The 26,297-nt window shown below is 35.9% G+C and overlaps 2 protein-coding genes across 3 annotated transcripts; one reads left to right on the forward strand and one right to left on the reverse strand.

Annotated features, from left to right (window-relative positions):
- Positions 1–1,132: 1,132 nt before the first annotated feature.
- On the reverse strand, positions 1,133–6,397 carry LOC132637710 (uncharacterized). Its single transcript, XM_060354762.1, has one exon. It carries the CDS (start codon positions 6,395–6,397, stop codon positions 4,595–4,597), a length of 1,803 nt encoding a protein of 600 aa, XP_060210745.1. The 3' UTR covers positions 1,133–4,594.
- Positions 6,398–15,296: 8,899 nt separating this feature from the next.
- Positions 15,297–19,447, forward strand: LOC132636285 (nucleotide-sugar uncharacterized transporter 2). Of its 2 annotated transcripts, XM_060353088.1 has the most exons (7): positions 15,297–15,890; positions 17,306–17,457; positions 17,707–17,915; positions 17,998–18,091; positions 18,170–18,336; positions 18,429–18,599; positions 18,994–19,447. In XM_060353088.1, the coding sequence occupies exons 1-7, from the start codon at positions 15,812–15,814 to the stop codon at positions 19,280–19,282; spliced, it is 1,161 nt and encodes a 386-aa protein (XP_060209071.1). In that variant the 5' UTR covers positions 15,297–15,811; the 3' UTR covers positions 19,283–19,447. The 2 variants fall into 2 exon arrangements, with proteins under 2 accessions (XP_060209071.1, XP_060209072.1); XM_060353089.1 differs by lacking the exon at positions 15,297–15,890 and having other exon boundaries at positions 17,445–17,570.
- The last annotated feature ends 6,850 nt before the right edge of the window (positions 19,448–26,297 follow it).

A 26,297-nucleotide genomic window follows, 5' to 3' on the forward strand; every position in this document is an offset into this window, starting at 1 on the left:
TCAAGAGTTGACCACAATTCCTTTTCATCCTCAATAGAAGGGACCTTCGCCTTGCCATTAGCAGGAGGAATAATATGGTGAAGGACCTTGTGAGAACGTGCGGTAATTTTGAAAAGCTCCGCCCATGTCGAGTATTGAACATTCTCCATTTCAAGAGTTATGGAGATATGGTTGCGGATATTAGACACCGCGAGAGTCGGATGGAACGAGCCCTTTGAATCAGACATGGCGGTGAGAAGAAGGAAGAAGAAGAAAGGGACGACTAGGGAAGAAGAGAGGGGGCTGCGGAAGAGAGAAAAAAATATACCCTAGAACTCTGATACCATAATAGAATATTGTCCTCAATGTTTTCCATTCAAGACCTAGAATATATACAGTATGTATTGCCTATAATTAGGCTTCATCTAGGGCTACTAAATAGGTAACTAAATATCTACAATACTAAAAATAATAATAGAATATATATTTACATATATAGCTTAACAGTCCGAGCTACTACTACTTCGATACGAGCAAACAATTAATTTCTGTTTTAATGTAGTAAATGAAACTATTTTATTTTAATCTATTTAAAAAGGAATGAGCTTTTCTAAAATTTTCCTTCTCCTACCCCCTATTTAATAATAATAAAAAAAAGCATTTCTAAATTTAAAAATAGCTTAATTTAAGTTTATCATATTATCCTTAATGAGAAACTTTTACTGCTAGGCTCGTGAAAAATAAAGGTTAAAAAGAAGAAAAACAATGTTTTGTTAGCTTTTGGGCATGAGCAACTGCAACACCATGAAAGAACAATTTGCTTCTACTCGAAAATTATACTAATGCTTTGGTCTAAAGTTTTCATAGTTTTGCCCAAAAAAGCTATAGTTGGATCAAGTACGGTTGGTAGATAGAAGTGTCAAATTTAAAAAATTGCACTAATTTGATATCTAAATTATGTGTCGGCCTAAAAGGAAAGTTTTTGTGTGAGTTTAGCATCAATAGGATGGATCGTCAGCCTCAGTACTAGTTGTTACGTTACATGGCTTCTCCAAATTGATAGCGATTGAGAACTAAGATCTAATTACAGCCCTTTTTGTTTTTATTTAATGGGAGAGATTTGAATTAAGTAGGGGTACCTTTTTTTCTTTTGCAACAGTTTATTTTGTTCTAGATGAGTCTGGTTAATTTACAGCTTGTATAGAGTTTTACAATTAGTAAGACACTACAGTTGAATTTATGAGTTGTGAATGTGTACTTTAATTATTTCTCTTCCCAATTTATGTGATGCTTAATTTGTTCCATAAAGAATGATATTATTTTTATATTTAAAAAAAATTAATTTCAAACTTCTTATTTTATTGTTAATGAGATTATTTATAGCTACATAAATATATATGTTTTATTTTAGAACACAAATTTAAAAAAGTCTTTCTCATTTTCTTAAATTTCTTGCTCAATCAAAATGCATGATATAAATTGGGAAGCAGAATTATTATTTCATCTACTCTTACCGGTCAACCACCACTATTATAGCCTGTTTGGTCAAGCTTATTTTTTCCCCAAAAATACTTATCTTTTCAATAAGTGCTTATTTTAAAAAAAGCGAAGTGTTTGGCCAAGCTTTTGGGAGAAAATAAGTGTTTTTGGGGAGTAGCAGAAGCAGTTTTTCAGAAGCTAAAAAAAATAGCTTTTGCCCAAAAGCACTTTTTTGAAAAGTACTTTTGAGAAAAATACACTCAGAAACACTTTTTAAAAGCTTGGTCACACACTAATTGCTTCTCAAAAGTACTTTTTAAATTAATTGGTCAAACACAAACTGCTTTTAGCCAAAAGTACTTTTTTTAAAAGTGCTTTTGAAAAAAAATATTTTTTAAAATAAACTGTTTTTATAAGCTTGGCCAAACAGGTTATTAGTCTTTTGTCGCTCAATTACCATCACCGGCCATCATTATCAATAGTTTTTCTCTGATTAATGTGGCTCACACTTATTAATCAAAGCCACTTAATTACATCCTTGTTCAATCTTATCTGGTTTGGGAGCAAGGGCCCATAGGGGTAGTTAGTGAGGGAAGAAGCAAGAAGGGAAAAGAAAGAGGGAAATGAGGAATTTTGAAAAATTACCATTAGGAATTTCAAGAATTACTATTGTTTTCCGGTGAAAACTGATAATCAGTTAGATTAGTATTTCAAGGGTTTAAAGACAAGTGTGTCGTGTCCAATCCCGAAAACTCTCCTTTCGGATAGGTTTTCGTGATTACAAGAGTTAGATTGAAAGAATCAAGCATGAAAAATCAGAAAATCAAGCAAGGTAAATATGTTCTTAAGAATAATCAGTGTGCCCGGATCTATGGTTCTTGAGAGAAAAAGTAAAGGATAAGTTACAAGAGATGAGATGGGAGTCCTTTGGCTTACATGATAAGCTATCTATATGTAAACCAAAATGAGACTTTTCTACCCCTAAAATACGGGTGAGGTGGCGTGAGGTTGCCCCCAACATTAGCATAGTTATTGGCTCTCTGATCTAAAATCGTGAATGTGACTGGAGTTGGTGGAGTGGAGAACAGCTGTAAGGGTTCCCCGGTCCCCTCGTCCGGTCTCATATGACATCTCGGGCCGGTTTTTGCCCAATACAACTATAGAGTTTGTTGGCATTTAACTTGCTTGGTACTAAAGTAGGAAGGCATGTTATTGTCAATTACGGCAACCTAGCAAGTTAGAAAATAATTGGATGGTAGCTCTGAAGTATGGCACTTTGCCTAAGTCCGGACACTTTGCCTAAGTCCGGACACTTGCAAATTCACAATTTATTTTTGCTTTTTTCCTCTCTTTTGATGATTTAAAACATTAGGAAAAATAAAAGAAGTGCACTAGCTAGAAAGCTGGTTTGATATGGTTGATTTTAGGGAGTGTTTCTCCCTTAAGTAGGCCTTAATCCTTATGCAACGCGAATCCGGATTAGTGGGGGCTCCAATGTGGGTAGCGGGTGGGAAACAAAAGAAAGTTTTTTTTTTTTCATTCTGGAAAGGTTTTTTTTTTTTTTTTCATTCTGGCCTGTCAGCGTGCTAGCCAAAACAATATACACTTGTTATGTCTATCATATGTATATATGTATACGATATGTATATTATACATATATTTATACTTAAATATTTATTTATACTTAAATATACAAAACTATTTTGTAAACTAAATTAGCATTGGACTGTAATTATCTCATAAAAAAACTTGGACATAGGTGTGGTCCAGAATCCACAAGTGCCATTACTTTTTTCTGCAGATTCCAGCTTACTAATTTTTAGCAATTAGTCGGACCAGTGGTTACTCTTAAAGGCTAAACCATAGTCCCGTTTGTATTTTTACTAACGCGTTCTTCTTTGTTGAATCCCATAATAACAGAGAATGTTCGTGACGCTAACCACTTGTAACCATTTGATGGAAAGATAGCTGAATATACTTCAATGCCAATTGGTAGGCAATTTTCCAGCAAGAAGTTGAGCAGATGCATGCCATATTTAACAAGACTTGACAAATGTACAAGTAAAGGGTGATGTTTAAACCAGTTATACAGGCATCAGAAACGTTGAAGATCGTTAAATGAACCCTTTTCTCATGAAATCAATCCAATGTTTAGAAAAAAATAACACAAGTGTATAACCTACTTTACTAACTACCCAATAGCTACGGAACTGGCAATTTGTGTACACAAATTAACAGATTTTTGGAGAAAGAATTAAACCTCGAGCCAATTTGGGAAAAACATTGATATGATGAAAGTCTATCACATGCAGGATACATAACAAAACTTCAAATGAGAAGACGTTCAGTGCACACACCGCTTCACCTATCAAATGAAGTTGCAGCACTTCTCCTTATGGCTTCTGAGGATTTCACCAGGCATTAGAAAGAAACAAAGATTTACTATACTTATTGCTCTTGTCCTTCCAAAACCAACTCCACATACAAATCTTTAATTGCAATCAGAACCGTAGTTATTAGTGGCCCCATTATCGCTCCCTGAATAACATACCTATCAAGAGTTAATATCAAGCATAACACTATACTTTTAAAAGCAAAAACATAAACTCTAACTTCTGAAAGATTGTGCTACAGCAAAGACAACTGCTATTCAAGGTGTTTTCTAAATTAAAGCACTTTCTAGTGTTACTCGGAAACTCGGATCCTTGAGGTTTCCACTTATCCTTTCTGGCTCGGTAAAACAGCAGAAACCACACCTATCAAGTGCGAAAAATAAGACTACATGCTCAATGCAATTAATTTCTTTTCCTTTGTATGTATAGTCCTCTTCAGAGGCTATAAATTTTGTATATGTTTTATCAAACAGTTCCAATCTCAAAAGCTAAGACTAACTTGTTAGGTAACATAAGCCGATACTGGCTTCAGGTCATCATGAGTTTTTACCATAATAATAGGCATAGTTTGCCCAAAGTTTAACATGAACAATTATGTCTATTTCATGTTTGAAATAACTGTTGGAAGATAAAATATAATTTTTATCTTCCTTTCTATAGATGATCTAGAGCAATTCCAGGCCAATCTACTTTTACATCCCGCGCTAACATTATAACCTCTTCCTTTCTTTTCCTTCTCGTTTTCAATGACAGATCAGGACATGATAAAACATTTCCAACCTATGGTAACAAAAGAGATTATGCCATGACATTTCTGATGAGATTTCAACAGAAAGATGTTTGTTAATTACCTCAACTGCTGAAGGAAACAATGTCATTCCACCAATAATGCTGAGACCGGTGAGATATGCACTATAGCCAGGGAAATCGTCTACGATTTCAGATGTACCAAAATCCATAAGCACAAGATGAATAATGGATAAGCTAATGGCCAACATATATCGACCTTCAAGAACCAACTGTAAAGCTGCTGGGATAGTTGAAACTAATGAGGGGAAAATAGGAAACAAAGGACTAACAAACGCAAGGACAGTTGACATGTACAAAAAATGTATCGAAGATAATCTGAACAAGAGACAAGTCAGACATCCTTGAAAAAACGCAATCTCAGCAGTTGCTAAAAGAACCCCAGAAATAGCTTTATCAAGAACCTCAATAAAACGAGTCCTTGCAGAATGCGAAATGGGAAGCATACATATCACCTGTTCTGTTACTCCACCAGATTCTGTGGTGATAAGATAATAGAGTACCCAAAAGAATAAAATTAACTGAGATACAAAATTGAAAAGCCCTGCAGCTCCTGAAACGATGGAATGCCCGATCAAGAACAGGACCTTCACACTGCCACCTAAAACGGATTTGCTGCTAACAAGTACACGTTGAGCAAATCCTTTTGCCTTCTCAACCAAGTCCACTCTGGTAATCAGCAATTCCCTAAAAATTGCGTCCACTTCCGTGTATATTTGTCCCCATTCAAGATCCTTAATCCTCCTTTTTAGGCTCAACATCTTTTTAGTATATGGGGAGCGGGAGGCCAAAGCTGTGGACCGCTCAGAAGAGTTATTCGCCGGGGTTATTACAAATTGTTTGATACCGGAAACAAACTCAGTCATATTATATTGCATAGCATAACTATCTATCTGGTCAAATACAGTCTGACACAGCTGAGTACTGTACTTATCCACCATCTCTGGGACATCGTGTTCATCCATCCATTTCCTGATCCCTATTTTCTCTGCATAATTACTCTCCTCTACATGGGATTTCAACGCAAAAACTGCATCTTTCCCCTCCACTCCAATTTTATAAGAGAAGAAAATCATACCTGCCAAGGATCCTAGAATCAATCCGACAATCAATCCAATAGCCACAATGGTCTTCAATCTTTTTAATATCCCTCTTGTAAAGAAAGCAGTGATAGGGAGTCTTCGAAAACTCTGACTCCTAAGAGATGTCACTGCATTGATAGTAGAGTCCACACTGTTAGCTGTGAGCATAAATCCCAACGCGAGAAGCGCTACTGATCCAACACCACCAATTTGCTCATACGTTATCACAAACACCCAAAACGACACGAGCCACCTCAACAATATAAAAAAACCGCTTCTATGACGCCTTAAAGCGTTGTGTTTCTGCCTCCTATGAACAACCCTCAGTGTCATATCCTTAATTTCAACAAGGGTTCCAATGGAAACTCGGAATACAGCCACGGGGACGGCTAATATGGTCTCGGTGAGGCCTAGTTTTAGAGGTTCGGACCAGAATGTAACGAGTGCTTGCTGAATTCCTCTCAAAGGTATTGAACAAAGGACAGCCCATAAAAGAGGCCTCAAATAATCTTGAAGCAATTTACCAACAGCATAAAGAATGAAAATTGTGAGAGCAATGCTAGCATGTGCCATGGCTATGTAGAGGGCCTGGCGTACCTGCAATGACGGAACCAGGAATTTTACTAAGGGAATCAAAATATAAAAAAGTAGACACATGTAAAAAAAAGAAGAGGAGAATCAACATATAGTATTTATATATAAACTAACATCTTGGCCTAGCTAAACAGTGTAACTTTCAGCCAAATTGAGTCCCCTTAGCGTAAGGTGGCTGTGCCACTGCGTACCTGGGGATCAGCTGACATGGTATTGTGATCTGTGTGGTGTTGCATGGCGCGGTTTCTTGCAGGAGGCTGTAGGGGTTGTTGGTGATCAGGTTGTGGCTTCCTCATTGAAGCTAATACAGAAGCCGAAGAAAATGATTGAGATGCACACAACCTAGCTCAGAACGAGGATGAGAAAAGAAGTTGGAGAAGCAAAAGACTCTTCTTTTCCACTCTCAAAAAGCCTCTCTCCTTATTGTTTCAAAGAAAAATCAAGATTCAAACCAAGGCCAGTCCATCTAGGTGGTAAAATCCTCAAGAAGTTGAAGAGAATTTGGCAGGATTTGAGCTTCCTCGAATCTTGGAACTAACATCCTTGACTGACCATAAATGATGTCCACGGTATCTACAAACTTCCATTTAATTTGAAAGCTGCTGGTTTCAATACCTCTTTTAGTCCTGATTTCTGAGTACATGATGATACATTGAAGTTTTTGGTGAAATGACTTTCTTTTTTTTTTTGGTCCAAACTAGTTTACTGTTGGATCTCCTTGTTTGATGCCTAATTCTTTGATTGACCAGAATTTTGAAAAGAAAAGGCATCATAGCGTTATATATTTTTCATAAAATAAAGCTACAACTATAAAACTATACAAGTCTATATCTAGGAACACTATTTTTAGGATGCAAAGTCTACGACAAAGTTATTAAGAATTCAGTAGATTATACAATAGCCATAGGTACATGTATAAACAAAAGGTCATAGAAATAGGTTACACGAACATCTACAGTATAATGGATTTACTACACTCCTCCTTGGCCCCTTAGATGTTTATTGCACGAAATGTATGCCTTGATAAAATTAAGACGAAAAAACTCCTATTGAAAAAAGAGAGTGCATAATTTCTTGGAGAATACACATATATTATTGCCTCAAAACCTTTCCAGGAAAAATCCAATAAACAAATAAAACCTTATTAAGGGTCTGTTTGGAAAGCCACCTAGTAATTGGAATTGGTGTAATTACTAGGGTAGTAATTACATAGCCTAGTAATTACATAATATTGTAATTATATCGATCTGTTTGTTTGTCATCACATAATTACAAGCGTACTGTTTGGTTGATCAAATGTAATTACACATTAGTTTAAATAAATAAATAAATTAATTATCAAAAATTAAAAATTAATAGTTGAAAAATATTTGCCTTTATAAATGATATTAAATAATCTATTTAACAACACATTGTTTCTTGAAAAATATTAATTAATAATCATATATTTTTAACTAATATTGTAAAAAATAATTGGTTTATATTTTTCAAATTAATAATATTTTAATTTAAATTAATTGCAAGATTTAAAAGCAGACTATTTTATGAGAACTTCATGGATTGGATGTTTGACAAAAAAATTAATATTTATAAATATAATTCCATAACATTATTCAAATGTTTGATAAAAAAATAAATCTATCAACTCTAAGTGAAAATAAACAACATACAATGTGAATTAACAAGTCAATAGTACTAAAGCAAATAAATTAAAATCGAAAATATAACCTAAATTGAAACTCCCCCCAAAAAGGGTTAAATTCCAACATTACATAATTAAGTTTCAACGAAACTTAAGTAAAAGAAAGAGAAAATATAAGTCTATAATCATTTGCAACGAAATTCTACTTTAATAACATCACACATTATGACAAGTTTGTAAAGGACTCATTCTTTCTAATACCAATAGGTGTGGTTTCAAAAATTAGAACAATAACACATTTATGCTAAATGAATAAAATTTAAAAATTAAAAAAAAATACGAGCAATTACGTGGAATCACAAGAAGTAAAGGTTGGGTATCAGAAAAAAGGAAATGAAAGATAAATAATATAAAAGAAAAATATATTTTAAAAATAAAAAAAATTAAAAAAATAAAAAAGAAGTTAAAATAATAGAAATAAAAATAATTAAAAAATAACCCTGTAATTACAAGGTGTAATTACACCCAATTCTCAACCTTCCCTTGAGAATTGGAGAGTGTAATTACACCCTCTCAATTACACCAATTCCACCCAATCAGGTAATTATTTGGTCAAACAAACATATCAAACTGTGTAATTACACTCAATTCCAATAACTGGGTGGCTTTCCAAACAGGCCGTAAAGGAAAAACCTCATGGAAGCATCAATACATATATCTAAGTAGGCATGTTTTTATTTTCTAATTTTTTACTTTTTTTTTTAATATGGACATTAGTTTTGTGATTGTTAAAAAAAAAAACAGTATTTGAAGTTAAGTTAAAAAAAATGTTTGTGAAATCGAAATTGTGTTTGAACATGCATTTCACTTGAAAAAAAAAATTGTATTTTTTCCCCCTTGAAAAAGTGGTTAAATATTGTTTTTCAAACTTGAACTTCAAGTTGAGATCAAAATTGACTACAATTAGGGGAAATTAGCCCATGAAATTATGACTCACCTAACCGTTTAAGTATGGGTGGGTCAATGACCCGCTTAGTTTTAACCTAGCCAATTTTGACCTGACCAATTTTGAATTCAGTTCATCTAAAATTTGAGCTAGAGGGAGGGATAATACAAGGCAAAATAAACATGTGAGACTTTGTAACGACCTGTTTGGTTGTTTTGAGATTTTTTATCTTGTTTCCCCAAAATATCTTTCCCGTAGCTTCTTATTGGTATTTATGAATGTGGGAATGAGTGGCGCGGTTCCCGAGGCAATCGGGCGGGTTTTGGATTGAATTTAGTAAAATTGGAAGATTCTAATTTTAGGAAATGAAGATGTTTGACCAAACTCAACATCGGGGGTAAATGAATCTTTTTTGAATTTTCATTGATTCCATTAGGTCTTGAATGTGATTTATGAATTAGTTGGATTGTTGGTTTGGGTCCCGAGGTGTTGGGGTGTGATTTGGGTCGTTAGTTGAGAAACTCACTAATTTGAGGATTTTAAGTTGACCTTGGTCAACATCATGTCAAGATGACCTCTTTTGGAAATTCCAAGTGTGCCAGCAGGTTCGTAGCGTGTTTTATGATTGAAATACACATTTGATTTGTGTACAGGGGTTTTGGATGAGTTTTGGGTGTTGGATAAGAAATTGGAAAAAACTAGAAAATTTTAATTCAATTGTTCTGGTTTCCTTCATCGCGATCACGATGAAGGAAGCGGGGGTAGGTTGCGATCGCGGTGAGTGAGGTCACAATCGCGCAGGAGGAAATTTGGTCCAGGTTCGGGTTATGCTTCACGATCGCGAAGGCTTATTTTTACCTGGATAGAACTTAAATTCCAACTTCTAACTTCATTCTTTCTAAATCAATTGTGGGAGCTGGAGAGCTCGGATTTGGGTGATTTCAAGGACATTCTTCAAGATTCGACTTGGGGGTAAGATCTTAACCTTGATCTAAGTATTTCCCCATGTTTCCATCCATTAATTAGTGATTTCTTCCATGCCTTGAATTTAGAAATAAGGGGTTTTCCATGGAAATGGATTTAATGTAAATGATCAAATTGGAGGTCCATTATGATTAGATTTCAATGATTTTCGAGATTCTTACTATTTATGTCACGACCCGACTAGGGGCCATGACGGGTACCCGGGGCTAACCACCGAGCACCACTTATTCCACTACTCATCATACTCATTAAGCGTTCTTTTATCAAATTCATACTCAAAACATAGAAAAATCATTTTTCATTTGAGAACATAAATACTTTTATATGCATAAGCCCTTCGGCTATCAAAATAATAATACATACACCATAGTAGCATCGTGAGACCATACTACCCACACATACGTATCTACGAGCCTCTACTAGAGTACTAGACATATGGACGAGACAAGACCCCGTCGTGCCCAAAATATATACATATATATACACAAAAGGATAAACCCAATTAGCACCTCCGGAATAATGGAGTGCTCCTGTAAATCTGCTGACAGCTCCTATAGGTCTGCGCCGACTCCCTGTCTACCTGTGGGCATTAATATAGCGTCCAAAGAAAACGGACGTCAGTACGAATATTGTACTGAGTATGTAAGGCATGAATAAAATAAACATGATAGGGAAATCATAAGTCATAAGGTGGAGGCAAAATCTGCGTGACCCTTAAGGATGAATACATTTCATACATATATCATATATACATAATCGTAGTACATGAACTATCATAACGCATGCATCATTGTGTCACATAATTCATCATCGTAGTACTGTATCTGCTCATACACATAAAGCATTATCCGTATTCGGCCACGTAGTGGCTCGACAATATCACGTACATGTCTTCCGTATTCGGCCACATAGTGGCTCGACAGTATCACATACATCATAACAAGGCTCGGTATATCTCATCATCATCATTGCTATCACGTACATCTCATGATCTTATCGTAGCCTTTCATTAAAGCATACATTTGAATTTAAAAACAATCTATGAAAATCATATCATATTCGTAGCATGAACTTCGTATAAATATCGTACGATAGACTTTATAATTTCTAGACTTAGACTCATCATTACCATCCTCGCATCTATGGCATATCTCTTACCTTTATCTCATATGAACTCCTCTACGAAGATAGACTCGTAGTTTTCGATATGTAGGAAAATCATGAAGAAAGGAGGGAACATCATATCATAGGATCCATGCCTTAGAAAGAAGGAACTAGCCTTACATACCTTTTCCTTTAGCTATTCTACCGCTTGATCGTTCTCCTTCAATGCTCACGTCCTTACCTTCAAGGGAGTTCGTATTAACATTAGTTAGACGATTATAAGAACGTGTTTTCTAAAGCTAGAGAAAATTGGGCAGCATTTCCTTTGTTTATACAACTTTCCTCATTTTACATATCAACTCCCAACATCCATCACAACATTCACTTCAATTTCGCCATAATTGTGGATATAGTTCACTATCGCGTTTTCTCACACATAATACTTACCCCATGTTCTAAATGTCATTTATAGCACAACCATATCACAACTCATCAAGAATCATGACTCAATTCAAGTTATCACTCAAAATGACACTATTCTCACTTTCATGACCCATTTTCTATATCTTTCTACAATCCAAGTGTTTTTAACTTTCAACACCTTAAACAACATGGAAATGCCATAAATCTTACCTTAGATGGTGGAAGAATAAGCCTTGAGTGGAAATTCTCTTCTTGCACCAAAACCCTAGCTCACTTCTCTTGGGATTTCTTGGCTTAGATGAACTTTGATATGTCTTCTATACTTGATTTTGTGGATTTGATGAAGTTGATCATGGATTTCCCTTGGTTTCTTGTGGATGAAGAGTAGAGAGGGTTTTCTAGAGTGTTCTTGAAGTGAGAGGTGAAAATGAAATGAAATAAAATGAACTTGGGTCCTCTCATATAAATCATGAAATCTGTCCCGACACGAACGTACGGACCAACATACGGTCCGTACATTTTATACGGGCCGTATGTCTGGCCGTATGTTTGGTCCAGAGAACGTTTCCCCTCTTGGCTAAATATATGGCCTAACATACGGCCAGTATAATTTATACGGCCAGTATGTTGGGCCGTATAATGCCCAGCTGTTCCGATTTTGTTCTCGTCGACTCGTTTGATCTCCAATCCTTATGGAGCCTTCTTAACACTTGTTTAACACTTCAATACCAATCTAAGGGACGTTATCACTCTTCTCCAAGACATCATTACGCCATCCTTAACTTGTCACTCGAAATTCTTATTCGACACACAACTTACCCCTTGCTTTCCTTGACGACCTTCTTCCCTTACGTCAAATGTCTTTGAATCTCGATTAGGATCATCAAATGCTATTTCTTACTTATCAAATCATCGTACACGTCGTGCCCTTCGCTAGCCTATTCACTGTACGTTAACGGGAAATTTTCCAAGGTGTAACAATTTAGACCATGAGTAAGATGTATGTATGTCGAAATTACAGTTTTGACCTTTGAGGCTCGGGACCGGATTTTGGGTTGAATTTTTGGATCCGGAATATTAATATACCAGTATGGGTGTCTACGGATTCATATTCTTATGGAGATACCAAATTTGAACATATTGGGCTCGTTCGGAAGCTCAAAAGAAGGGTAAGGTCGTGGATTGATTCTTTAAACTTCGAATTTAAGGCAAGTTGAGACTTACTAGACTCTTTATGAAGTGTTTGTGTTGGTTAATGTAATTAAGGGGCGAAATGAGAAATTAGGAGTCCCTTACTCATGAGGTGACAAGCCCTTGTGCGGGTACCGGGGTCCCTTACTCATGAGGTGACGAGCCCTTGTGCGGGTACCGGTGTCATGTTATGGGTAATTAATGAAAGATGGAATAACCTTGTAAAGTGAAGAACGTCAAGGTTATGGACATTGGTTGGTATTGTTAAATCTACTTGTGGTATGGTTATTGATGATATGGGCTTATGATAGCCATTCTTGTTAATACTTGTGATATTGATTCATTGTGCATTCATCACTCCATATATCTTCTAAAACATGAAAAAGGAATTACATTATGCATTGATCTGAAATGGGAAATTGGGGGTCTCGTACTCAGGGTGTATGCATATTCATTTCATATATTCATGATATTATTGACATATTATTGATGAGTCACAATGAAGCGTCCGTAGAGGACCGATTTGATATGGTACATGATTGGAGTGATGAAGACATGATAGCATGTCGTCTTGTACCCGATATGATCTGGAGGATCTGGCATTCCGAGTGAGTATATTAACCTCATGAGTACCCATGGGTCACATGAAACCTACCGCAGGACCGTGTGTATACTGATGCATATTGCCCATTACATTGCATCTCATTTGCATTTTCATACCATACGTACTTGATCGCATTGTATTTGTGTGACTCTTAATGAATAATTGTAAAAGACTAAGCTTTATATGACCTGATTGAAATGTAGGCTTTCTCATCTTAATTGCCTAAGGGTTTTTTAAACTGTACAAACTTGTTACTAACGAAGTGTGAAGGTGAATGTCGGAAAGACCAACCCTCGTCATCGCGTCAGTTTAGGGTCGGTCAACAATTCTACTGAGTACACGTGTTTCCCCATATTCACTCTACACTTGTTACACCTTTTTGTGTGCAGGTTTTGATCCGCATTCGAGTAAAGGACGAGAGACCCCGCTGATCATTGAGGCGTTTCTTGGTGTGTAGGATGAGCTGCTGACTGTTGCACAACACTAGACTCCATTTCTATCTTAATATTGTGTTTTTATCTTTTGGACAACATTTATAGTATTTCAGAGTTGTATTCCACATTTAGTAGCTCTTGTACTTATGACTTTCAGGTTTTAGGGAGATGTATGATTTAGACTTACTTATGTTACAAGTTACGAGACTTATTATGAACTTATGGGTTGTTTCCTTTAAAATTCCGCTTTTGACTTATATTGTAAGACTTAGTTTTCATTTGGATTCGCCTACGAATTTGGGTATGTGTCCTCATGGTACATTAGGATTTTGAGTCGTGACAGACTTTCATGGATCGTAAGGTAAACGGGGGACAAATATAAAGCAAATTGAATACTTTAGGATAAATTTGAACATTCCTATTTTTATTACTTTGGAATATGTTAAGCAACCCAAGATTTTTTTCCCAACTTTTTTTAAATAACCGTTTGGTTATGCAGTATGGTTTATTTTTCATTCCAACTTGATTCAAGATTGAAAAGCTGATTTCTATCCACTTTCTCAAGCAAAATAAATGACTTTCTCACAAAAACTTCAATATTTAAAAAAAATGATATTTGCATTCAAATACAACTTAAATTTCTAAATACTCTTTTTAATTTAATATAAAATATACTTCTTTCAAATAATCACATTCTTGTCCATGGGCCTACTAAATAAAAACAGGAAAAATGAAGCAAGTAGCCATCCAGCCTAAATTATTGACAACCAGGTGATCTAAGAAGCTTAAAAGATATTCTTTAGTCTTTTTAAAATAATTTCATTTCGTAGCCTTTTTTCAACTAATTTCAGCATATGTATAAAAACTGTATCATTGTTGTATATAAAATATATCATACGTATAGAAACTGTATCATTGTTGTATAGAATATATATCCGTATATTATGTGTTTAGAGAATGTATTACTGTTGTATAATTTTTGCTTAGTAAATGTATAATCAACATATACTTACTAATTATACACATATTATATGATTATTATACACATATTATACATGTTTTGAGATATTTCTTGAAGGCTCAATTAACGTAAACTTACTAATTATGGACATATTATTTATGTTTTGGGATACATTTTTGAAGGCTCAATTTGTTTTTTTTTTCATCGCATATTTGTTTCGCTTTGGTGGCAAGCTTAGCCACCACAAAATGCGTACTTCTTGTAGACCCCCTGGAGTCGTTACAAAAAAAACTTTTAGCAACAACAGTACATGTAGCGACCTTTAGCAACTTTAGTCGCCAAAAAAAATTCTAATCTCTTGTAGTGATTGAGCTGCTGAGCTAGCGCTTGTTAATAATTTGGGCCAAAAGGACAATTCGCGGCATTAAGCCCAAACATGAGCCATTAAAATTTCCGATGGCCAGATAGCGTTCCTTTCCCTAAAAAAATAGATATGGGGATCTTAATAGATCAGTTACCTAATGGATTCAATTCTCCACCGTATAATCTCCTTAATCATTTTCCCTTCCCCTACTAGCTACCCCTATGTAATAAAAAGAAAAGATTTAAGAAAATAATAAAAAATAGTAAAAAATAGATATGTACGAGGTTGCATTATAGTTTTTGAGGGACATAATATAAAAAGCCAATAAAAAGGAAGTTTCTGCATATCAAATCTTACCTCGGAGGAGATTTGAGATCCGTCATCCTCTCATTGCTTTGCTCACTTCTTGTTACACTGCCCTCTCTGCCTCTCAAACATTCATTTCTTTATACGCCTCTCTTCATCATATCATTCAATGCAACAACTTCTTCTTACTCTTATTATTATTCCATTAAAATATAAACAAATGTTTAGTACCACTTTTGTTTCTCACGCAATTGCTTGCATGGCTTTAATGTTACTCAATGTGTTACCTTAAAAGCATCCCATTACGTGTCTGGTTCTTTTGTGACACAGTGTTTGCTTTTTCTTCACTCTTTACATTCTTTTTGCTCCTAACTGTCCATTCATGAGATCTTTCAGATTTTAGAATCCTTTTCATTCTAAGTGGTTTTTTTTTTCACAATTTTTTTTTTTATCATACGGGTATTTTGCACTAATATTTTTTTTTCCTTTGGTAATTTTTTTTTTGTGTGGGGAGGGTTATGGGAATTCTTGATTCTTTATTTGGAAATGGGGGTAGAAGGTTTATCAAGAGAAAAGATAGTGATGCAGGTGAAGCAGGTTTGTTTTATTTGCCCTTTTCTTAATTGGATTTGAGAATATTAATGTATTTTTTCTGTTTGCTTTAATTGGTTAGTCTTGCGGTTTACAGGGGTCAAGAGGGTTTTAGGTTTTCAAAAATTTGGTTTTTATTTTGCGAACCTTGTTTGGTGGGTTAGTAATGGAAACTGGGATTTTGACAATCTGTTTTGTTATTTTATTTGTAGAAAATTGGAGTGTGAGTTTAGGCTTTTAGTAATGCAATCTAATTCTAAGCATAAAAAATGAAGCCCATTTTTTGGAAATCCCACTATAGTAATGCCAATAAAAATCGAAAATGAAAGACCCAAAGTAATGAGAAAATGAGGAAAAAAAGTAGACATTAGCAGATAAATTAGCAGCAAATAAAGAAGGATAAGGAGAAAGAACTCAAGTAATTATCCTTCGTTCTCTTAATTAATTTGGACAGATCTGGAGGGCCTTCTTGCATGGACTTGGGCTTGCTTTGATGATGGGTAGGCCTTTTCCATTTTCAACAATCTAATGCCACACCAACCCTTTAAAGAGTAGGCGGTTCGTATCTTTCTAATGAGAGTCTATCCGGAGAAAGAAAAAAACCTTTTCAGGATGAGACTATCTATGAATTAGTTCCAGGAAAGCGGCCGTTCACGTCAGGAATAGAGGCCGTTAAGAATGTACTTGCTTTTCCCTTTCTTCATTAAGATTGGGTTTGCTGAAGAATTTAGTGTATATTATTGTCTTAATCAGGAGTATCTAAATTTATCTGAACATTTAATTAAGAATCAGTTACTTCCTTCCGTCTCAATTTATGTGAAGATGTTTGACTGACACGGAGTTTAATAATGAAAAGAATACTTTTGAAATTTATGGTCTAAAATAAACGATAGATATTTGTGTGCCTATAAATATCTCATTAAGGATTAAGGGTAAAATGTGAAGCTTATAGTCAAATTGTTACTAAATATATATACTATTTCTTTTTTGGACTGACTAAAAAAGAAAGAATGTCGCATAAATTGGAACAAAGAGAATATTAAATGTATATGCCTTCCTGTCCAGAGGCAGAGAGTATTAACCTTCAGCTAATTAAACTTGATAGGTTCAATCCTTAAGGTTCTTAGTACATAACTCATGGTACTATTGAAATCATGTTTTTTCCGAATGTGTATATATATTCAGTTGAACCCGTAGTTTATAAGCTGCATCCTTCTCTGTTCCTCTACATTCACAGATATCTTGTGGGATTTCTGCTTTTTGACTGCTTTGCATCATAAACATTACCTGGAACACTAATTTCTCTCCACTTAGTAGTACTTATACATAAATTTGGCTGTTACTTAGAACAACTTGTGCTTTTGCCTTGATTAAAAGCTATATTCTTAGGATTTTGATGGTATGGCCCTATTATAAACCAGGTCGGGCACTGGAAGAACTCAGAGGTTCCCTCTACAATGAGCTTCGAACATCAGAAGGAGCCAAGCGTCAACAACAACGATTCTGTGGTCCTGTTATGGCAATGACCTTCAATTTCATGGTTGCTGTTGGAATTATATTGGGAAACAAACTTGTATGGCTTTCCTTCCTACATTTTCCAACTCTTGATGGTTGCAATATAGTTAGTGCTTGTAGTTGAATCAAGAATGTGTGCTTTTTCCGTGGTTTCGGTTTTCCCAGTAGCAGGTATATTAATACTGATTGCATGAGCATCATAATATATGAGTATATTCTCCATTCCGCTTTGTGTTTCAAAGACACGATAAGATTTTTTATCTGTGAAATTTTTGTTGGCTTCTAAACTTGGTAATGTGGTTTGCAGGTTATGGGAAGAGTTGGATTTAATTTTCCGATTTTCCTAACTTTCATCCATTACTGTTGTGCTTGGATTCTACTTGCCATCTTCAAGGCTTTGTCATTGCTTCCAGCTGCTCCTCCGGCTAAATCAACACCATTTTCTTCAATCTTTTCTTTGGGTGTTGTAATGGCTTTTGCCTCTGGCCTTGCCAATGCTAGTCTCAAGCATAACAGGTTCCCATATTGTAAACCTTTTCTCCAACTCCCAAACCTTGTGGCAACTAATTTCTTTTTCCTAACTAGCCGACTCGTGCAGTGTGGGTTTCTATCAGATGGCTAAAATTGCTGTTACTCCAACCATTGTCATTGCAGAGTTCTTTCTTTTCAAAAAAACCGTATCCTTTCACAAAGTTAGTCACATAAAACTTGCCATTTATGATTACATCATTCTCGAGAATTTGCTTATTTAAGTTCAAATAATGTTACAGGTTGTGGCTTTAGCTGTCGTGTCAGTAGGCGTTGCAGTAGCAACCGTCACAGACTTGGAATTTAATCTCTTTGGGGCTTGTATTGCACTAGCATGGATAGTTCCAAGTGGTGTAAACAAAATTCTTTGGTCAACTCTCCAACAACAAACTAATTGGACTGCTCTTGCGTAGGAAGTGCTTTTCTTTTTTCTTTTACTTCTCATATGACAGCAAGTGACTCTGTGCTTGAATATGAATGAAGACCGAAATTTTAATGCAGGTTGATGTGGAGGACAACACCAGTGACAATTTTCTTCTTGGTAGCACTGATGCCTTGGTTAGACCCTCCAGGAGTGCTATCCTTCAAGTGGGACATCCACAATTCGAGTGCTATTCTCATCTCAGCTTTACTTGGTTTTCTCTTGCAATGGTCAGGTGCTTTAGCACTTGGGTAAGAGACACTATTTTCCTATTAATGCTCAAAGCCGTTACTTTTTCATCATAGCTTTTTACTATTGTATTTTTCCAACTTGTTTTGAAAATGCTTTTCTTGAGCTAAGGGTCTTATCAAAAACAACCTCTCTACCTCACCCAAGGTAGGGATAAGGTCTGCGTACACTCCACCATTCGCAGACCCCGCTTATGAGATCACGCTGGATATGTTGTTGTTGCTCAGAGCCGCTACTTTTTTTCTTCTAGTACATAGATCCAAGCTAGGGAGTCTTCCAATATGAGCTCCATAGTTATCTGTTGTCTGGTTTTACTGAAAATTTTGAAGATTTCCTTATTTTGTCATGTACAATTTGCTACATTTCGTAAAGAGAAACTGTAATTTGTCCATGCAGAGCTACATCAGCGACTTCACATGTTGTTTTAGGACAATTCAAGACTTGTGTGATCCTATTAGGAGGATATTTCCTGTTTGGTTCAGATCCGGGATGGACAAGTATATGCGGTGCCGTTACAGCTCTTGGTGGAATGACAGTGTACACATCCCTCAGCATAAAGGAATCAAAAGAAAAGGCAAGTGACCAACTCCCAAAGCACAATGTACCTCCTCAAAAACTCAAAAGTACGGAAGATGATGACAACTCCAGATACTCACCTCCAGACCACACGCCTGCTGTCGTCTAAGCTGCATTTCTTCCTTCTTTTTGTTGGTACATAAGTTAGATCTAATTTTTGACCCACTTTAATCTACGATCATCATAATGTGTAAATTTCTGCACTGCAAAACATTGCAACACACCAGCATTATGTCTATTGGAAAAAATGCTTCAGGATTTAGTCCAAGATAAATTAGACAGTTTGAAAGTCTGGTTGTTTAGCACAAGGAGAATTGCAAGCACTTACTCAACTTAAATTAAAATATCCAAAGAAAAAAAAAATGTATGATAGAGCCCTATGGCTGCAGTTTCCTATCCCTTCCTTCAGCCAGAAATTGGATCAGTGGCCTTCTAGTAAACATGGTGAGTACTTTTCCTTTCTTTATGTTGTGAATCTTTCTACAAAATGAAGAGAACCACCTTGGGCATCACTAGCCATTCAGAAATAGCTTAGAATTTTCATTGCACAAAACAAGATATTTTAGTGCAATTACTATTGTGCATTAAGGCGCAAGGGAAAAACTGAACCCTTCATATGGCATTGTGCTGTGGTGCCTTCAACTTCTCAGCTGCTTTCCGTCCTTTGATCGTATCTTTGAGGTCGCAGAATGATTGTTTATGGATGGTTTCCAGTTGATTCTGTCAAACTTAGAAATTGGTCATGTCTACTGCCATGCAATCCAATCGAATTACCACTTCCTTAATTTCAGAAGCCATTTCTTCACCCACAAAGAAAGAAAAGAGCTCTGATTCCGCTGATGCACAATTACAAGGAATCGATCTGGGATTTGCAGAATTAAAAGGAGAAAGAGCTAAGAGAAGAAGGAAACAACACTTAATTCACAATGCTCAACTCATAATTATAATGTTATATATCCCACTCTCCCTGCAATTAACTGAGGATCAAGTTACTAATACCGAAAATGAAATAACAAACTTAAGGACTAAATAGCAAAAGCTGGAAAAGGAACAAATAACAAAATTAACTAATTCCTTTGTACTTGCTATGCCTAAGGTACTATCAGAATTGCATCAGTCTGGCATTTTTATAGGGTCCATCCCATATATGACATATGAAAGATGATTTTTCACTTTAGTAAAAGCATGCGCCGCCCAAATCAATTGTTGCAAAGGAAAAGTCAAAAAAGGAATGTTGCACATTTGTTTTGCCTTTGAGCAGTGATATTTGCATGGGCATTTGTTTGCTTATAAAAAAGGAGCTCTGCAGCTCAATTTAAGCATACTAACTAAGAGATAAAAAGAAACATAGAGAGCAGTGGGTTATTTCATAGATCGTGTAAAATAGTCTATGAAGGAAAAAATAGGTTGAGCGATATTTTAGTGAGATGGGAAATCAAAAGAGGGTTATTTCTTTTGAGTGTGTAGTGGTCTTTGTAGTACCACACTCAGGCCTACACAGTGTAAATTTTCCTGCTATAGTGATATCAGTTGCTCCTCTTGGCCCGTGATTTTTCCCTTATCCAGAAAGGTTTCCACGTAAAAATTTTGGTGTCATTATTGTTCTTTTTATTCTTGTTGTTTAACCATAATTTAGTGTTCCGATACTAATGCCGTGAATATTATTTATATGAGGCGAGTTTATTCCAAATATTATTTCGTATATTCGCAGAGTTCCTAGTATTCGATAATGAAGCTAGCTTGGTGGAGATGACAATCAGCGGCGATGTCATCATTATCATTAAGGAAGTTAAGTTGCAAGAGAATGTCGAGTACAATCCCGAAATAAAGAAATACATAGTCTTTAAATATCATAACTAAATTTAAGGTTTTTGCAACTCAAAACTGTATACGGTGAATACCGGATACGAGACAAACCGGAGGAACGAAGCCGGAGCAAGAAATGGGAATGGGGTGGCGATATCGTTCGCCCTAGACCGGGGTAATGCTTGAACCGGAGCTGGGCATGAGCACCGACAGGTCTGCCTTCGACATCGTTAGAACATCCAAGCCCGATGACCCGAGCATTCGTGGCCATTAGTCCGAGTAGCCGTTGGTCCGTGTGACCGGTGTATGCGGGCCAAACGCCAGTAGCGTCCTGCCATAGTCAACTACCTACCTTGCGTGTGTCAGGCGGCGCCGTCAGTCCAATCCCACCAAATCCGTGCAGAACAGTCCTTGTTGTCATTATTTTATGAACTCATATTATAGGAGAACCATGGGAGTGTCACTATAAATAGGGCATATCCCCCTCCTTTGGAGGGGTTGGCTCCTTTTACTTTCCAAGAACACTTGTAATAGAAGAATTCATATATACAATCTCTCTCATTATTTGATTCGGCCAAGGCCACCCGTTATTGTTGTTATTGCATTCCATCCATCAAGTATCATACATTATACACAGACATTTGTGTTACTAGCCAACTATCATCTTTAGCCGTTTTACTAAGGTGCTCTCAAATATTTACTTTCTTTATCCAACACACATCAAGAACAAAGCACGTATCCTATACCCATTTACAAAAACTCCAGGATAATATTATGGACTTCGAATTGTTCTCATTTTTTGTTTCAATTCAAAATACTATTCTAGAGTTTTAAGTTACAAAAACTAAACTTAAGGCAATATTGTGGAGTGCGAGAAAAAGTTAAAAATGAAGAAGTGACTCTCTGCCCTTTTACAAATTGAGGGTATTTTTGTCCAAATTCGTTTTCATGTTAAAAGTTAATAATTTTTTCATTTACTTTTCGTAGGCGTTTGGCCGTAGAAACCAAATATTTTGAATTTTTAAAATTGGAGTCGAAGATGAAGTTGTGTTTGGTTATACCTTTTACAAAAAATATTTGGTTGTTTGAATGTAATTTTCCTAAAAAACATGAAATATGATTTATTCCCTGATAAATCAATAATATTTTTCGGTTAGGTTATCGATTTTGAACAGCCTTACTTGAGGGTTAATTTTTTCAATTGAACTCCCTCCGTCGCATTTATGAAGGTTTTTAACTTGACGCGAAGTTTAAGAAATAAAAGAAGACTTTTGAAGCTTGTGGTCTAAAATAAATCATAGAAATTTATGTTACTAAAAATTATTTCATAAAGTTGAATTGTCACTATATATAGAATAGTATAATTTTCTTAACACTGACTAAAAAAAAGAATTTCATATAAATTGAGACGGAGGAATCGTTATTAAAAAGGTCTTTTAGCTAACTCACCCCCATCTCAGCCAGTTTCCAAATTGAGGGTATTTTTGTCCAAATAAATTTTTACATTAAAGATAATTATTGTTTACTACTATTTACTTTTGACTCCGTAGCTATTTCCGAAAAATTGCTATATATATGAATTTTTACTCATCCGGATGCCGCCAATCCCTCTTTAGTTGCACAAAACATCCATTAAAAAAAAAGGAACTTGTTATATTCCTTAAAACCCTAAACACTTGACACACACAGCTTCGCAAAATTTGCCATGGGCAGTGCTTCAGATAGCGATAGCAGCATGGATTCTTGTTACACCTCGGAAAATTTTTTCGTTGGTACGTAAGTGAACGAACTAATGATAAGTATGAGTGCATGATGTCCATGAGCAAGAAACGACGTTTGATGACCTTAGGCGAGATTTCCAAGGTACCCGATGTGAGATGAGAAAGTTGGCTAAATTAAGGTGAGATATAAGGTGAGCAATGCATGTGCATGGACGTGGGTGATTAAAATGAGAAGTCTAAGAAATATGGGAAGTTGCAGAATTGCAACTGCCCAGTGGTCGTAAAGTGCTAGGACGGACCGTAAACTGGTATACAGTCCGTAAACTAGCAGGTCGTAAACTACCATGCAAGGCTTCAACTTTCTGCCAGCCGAGAAATGGTAAAATACGACCTGGAGGACGGACCGTAAAGCGATTTACGGCCCGTAAACCATGGTCGTAAATCACCATGGTTGCAGCCTAAAGCTTCTGGTTCTGATATGGTTAAATACGCCCATGATTGACGGGCCGTAAACTGGAGGACGGGTCGTAAACTCAGTTTACGACCACTGTTCACTTCAACACAGATTTTGCAATTCATTAAATAAGGGAACCAAGACTTGTTTTATTTCATTTTCACATTACACACCTTCTCTCTAAAACCTCACTCTACATTTATTATCCAAGTTTTCAAGGATCATAAGTCATCAACAACATAAAACAAAGTGAATCAAGAGTAAGAACATCATCAAAGGTCATCCAAGTCAAGAAATCCAAATGGAGAAAAACTAGGGTTTTGCTCAAAGTGGAGTATTATCAACTAAGGCTTGTTCCTACAACTTCTAAGGTAAGATTCATTATTATTACATGATGTTTAAGGTATTGGAGAATTAAAATACATGGATTGTAGAAAATATGGTAAGATGGGTTATGAATGATGAATAGTGACATTTTGAGGAATAGTTTGAATTGAATCATGAATGTAGTTGTGTTGTGATATGAACATATTATAAATGGTATTAAGATCATGAACTAGAAACTTTAGGCGAATGGACGAATTTGGGTGTTATGACCTTGAACATGGGTGAATTATAAACAAATTGAAAAATCTAGATAATGTGGATAATGTGAATGACTAATGGCCATTGTTATGATATTAATGAAGGTAGAAACGCTAACATTGGAAGGGGACGTGCAAGTGTAGAATAGTCCGACGAAAAGGTATGTAAGGCTAACCCTTCTTTCATAAGGCATGGTTCTTTGGCCAATTCTCTAAATCTTCTATACGCGTATGTTGCCTTCAATTGATAAACTTTCCGAGCTTGTAAGCTCACGATCCTTGATACATACTACGATTGCACTACGCTCCCCGTGTGACGAGTAGGCCCATGATCTAGATGTAACGATAATGAAGAGGATAGTAATGATGACGATAATAATAATGATGCTAAAGGTGCCTATGGGCTATTATACGTATGTGTGCCTATAGAGGGCTATAATGAACCCCGAGCTTATAATGCCGGGTAGAATATATGTATATGGATGGATATATATATGTATGTATATGATTACGTAAAGCGCACACACATCTGCAGATGGTACGGATAACCCTGAAGCCTTGGTAGGGCCAGGTAGAAATAACATTGAGCCTTGGTTGGCCAAGTATGTATGAAACACCGAACCTTATGGTCGGGTACGCTATGTATGTATATAAGTGTATGGCTATGTATATAATATGAATATGAATGTGAAAAGACTATGTATATGAATGCGAATAGGGGCATGTATACGAATACGAGCACTATTATGAAATACGCATGAGAAATGAAAAGTTCCTATGAAAGGCAGGTAAGTGCCATGATGATGATATTATTGTCTTCCCTCCTATGCCACTTCATATATTGTCTATGATGCTTCTATATTGATGTTGATCATGCTTTACATACTCAGTACATTCTTCGTACTGACGTCCTTTTGTTTGTGGACGCTGCGTCATGCTCGCAGGTGCACAGGGAGACAGACTTGATCCATAACTGCTTATTCAGAGATTACATAGCGGAGCTCCATTTCCTTCGGAGCCATAGCTTTTGGGTACTTATTCTTTTGTGTATATAATTATGGGCATAGCGGGGTCCTGTCCCGCTCATGTGATATGTTTTACTCTTCTTAGAGGTTCGTAGTCACGTGTATATGGTTAGATATGTCTGGCCTTGTCGGCCTATATTTTGTATATCATTTTGTTGGCCTCGTCGGCCCATGTACATTGTTGTGGCGTAGATGCCTATGATGATTGAAGATGTTGTCGTCCAATGGGACTAGCATGGTCGATGCTTAGAAATGTATGATTAATGATGTGGCTCACCTAGATGCAAGTCTAAGTGTAAGCTAAGGGGTGCCCGGGTGGGCTAGCACCGGGTGCTCGTCGCGGCCCCCTAGTCGGGTCGTGACAATTCCCCAAAGTTAGAAAAGGTTTCAGTTTGGGATTTTCCTGATGTCCCAAAGGGGAAATTGCCACCTCACCTTGAACTCCGAAGGACTCGTGTTCTTTGTGCTTCTTTAGCTCCCACTAATGTAGAAACCTCTCTTCTTTTTATTTTATTTTTCCTTTTCTTGATGATTGTTGTTGTGTTGTGTTTTTCACTTTGCTAATTTCAGAGGCCATTACTCCACCCACAGAGAAAGAAAAAGAGCTCTGATACCACTGACGCACAATTACAAGGAATTGATATGGGATTTGCAGAATTAAAAGGAGAAAGAGCTAAGAGAAGAAGGAAACAACACTTAATTCATAATGCTCAACTCATAATTACAATGTTATATATCCACTCTCCTTGCAATTAACTAAGGACTAAGTTACAAATACCGAAAATGAAATAACAAATTTATGGACTAAATAGCAAAAGCTGGAAAAGGAACAAATAACGAAATTAACTAACTTCTGCGTACTCTTTGCTATGCCTAAGGTAATATCAGAGTTGCATGGAATTTTATAGGTTCCATCCCATAAATGACATATGGAAGAAGGTTTTTCACTTTTGTAAAAGAATGCACCGTCCAAATCAATTGTTGCACTAAGAAAAAGTCAAAAAAGGAATGCTGCACATTTGTTTTGCCTCTGAGTAGTGATGTCTCTAGTGATATCTGCATGGACATTTATTTGTGTATTAAAGAGGACCTCTGCAGCTCAATTTAAGCATACCAACGAAGAGAGAAAAAGAAACATAGAGAGTAGTGAGTTATTTCATAAACTGTGTAAAATAGTTTGTGAAGGAAAAATTAGGTTGAGTGATATTTTAGTGAGGTGGGAAATCAAAAGAAGGTTATTTCTTTTGAGTGTGTAGTGGTCTTTGTAGTACCATACTAAAATAGTTAAAAATGAAGAAGCGATTCTCTATCCTTTTACAAATTGAGGGTATTTTTGTCCAAATTTGTTTTCATGTTAAAGGTTAATAATTTTTTCATTTACTTTTCGTAGGCGTTTAGCCATAGAAATCAAATATTTTGAATTTTTGAAATTGGAGTAGAAGATGAAGTTGTGTTTGGGTATACCTTTTGCAAAGAATATCTAGTTTTTTGAATGTAACTTTCCTAATAAAACATGAAATATGATTTATTCCCT

The sequence above is a fragment of the Lycium barbarum genome, chromosome 4 (assembly GCF_019175385.1).
Source record: "Lycium barbarum isolate Lr01 chromosome 4, ASM1917538v2, whole genome shotgun sequence".
Lineage (NCBI taxonomy): Eukaryota > Viridiplantae > Streptophyta > Magnoliopsida > Solanales > Solanaceae > Lycium > Lycium barbarum.

Coding starts and splice junctions, on each gene's coding strand:
- LOC132637710 (XM_060354762.1), bottom strand. CDS start 6,397: ATGTGTCTACTTTTTTATATTTTGATTCCCTTAGTAAAATTCCTGGTT.
- LOC132636285 (XM_060353088.1), top strand. CDS start 15,812: ATGGGAATTCTTGATTCTTTATTTGGAAATGGGGGTAGAAGGTTTATC. Junction 18,092..18,169: donor AAACCGTATCCTTTCACAAA/GTTAGTCACATA, acceptor ATAATGTTACAG/GTTGTGGCTTTAGCTGTCGT. Junction 18,600..18,993: donor TCAGGTGCTTTAGCACTTGG/GTAAGAGACACT, acceptor TTGTCCATGCAG/AGCTACATCAGCGACTTCAC.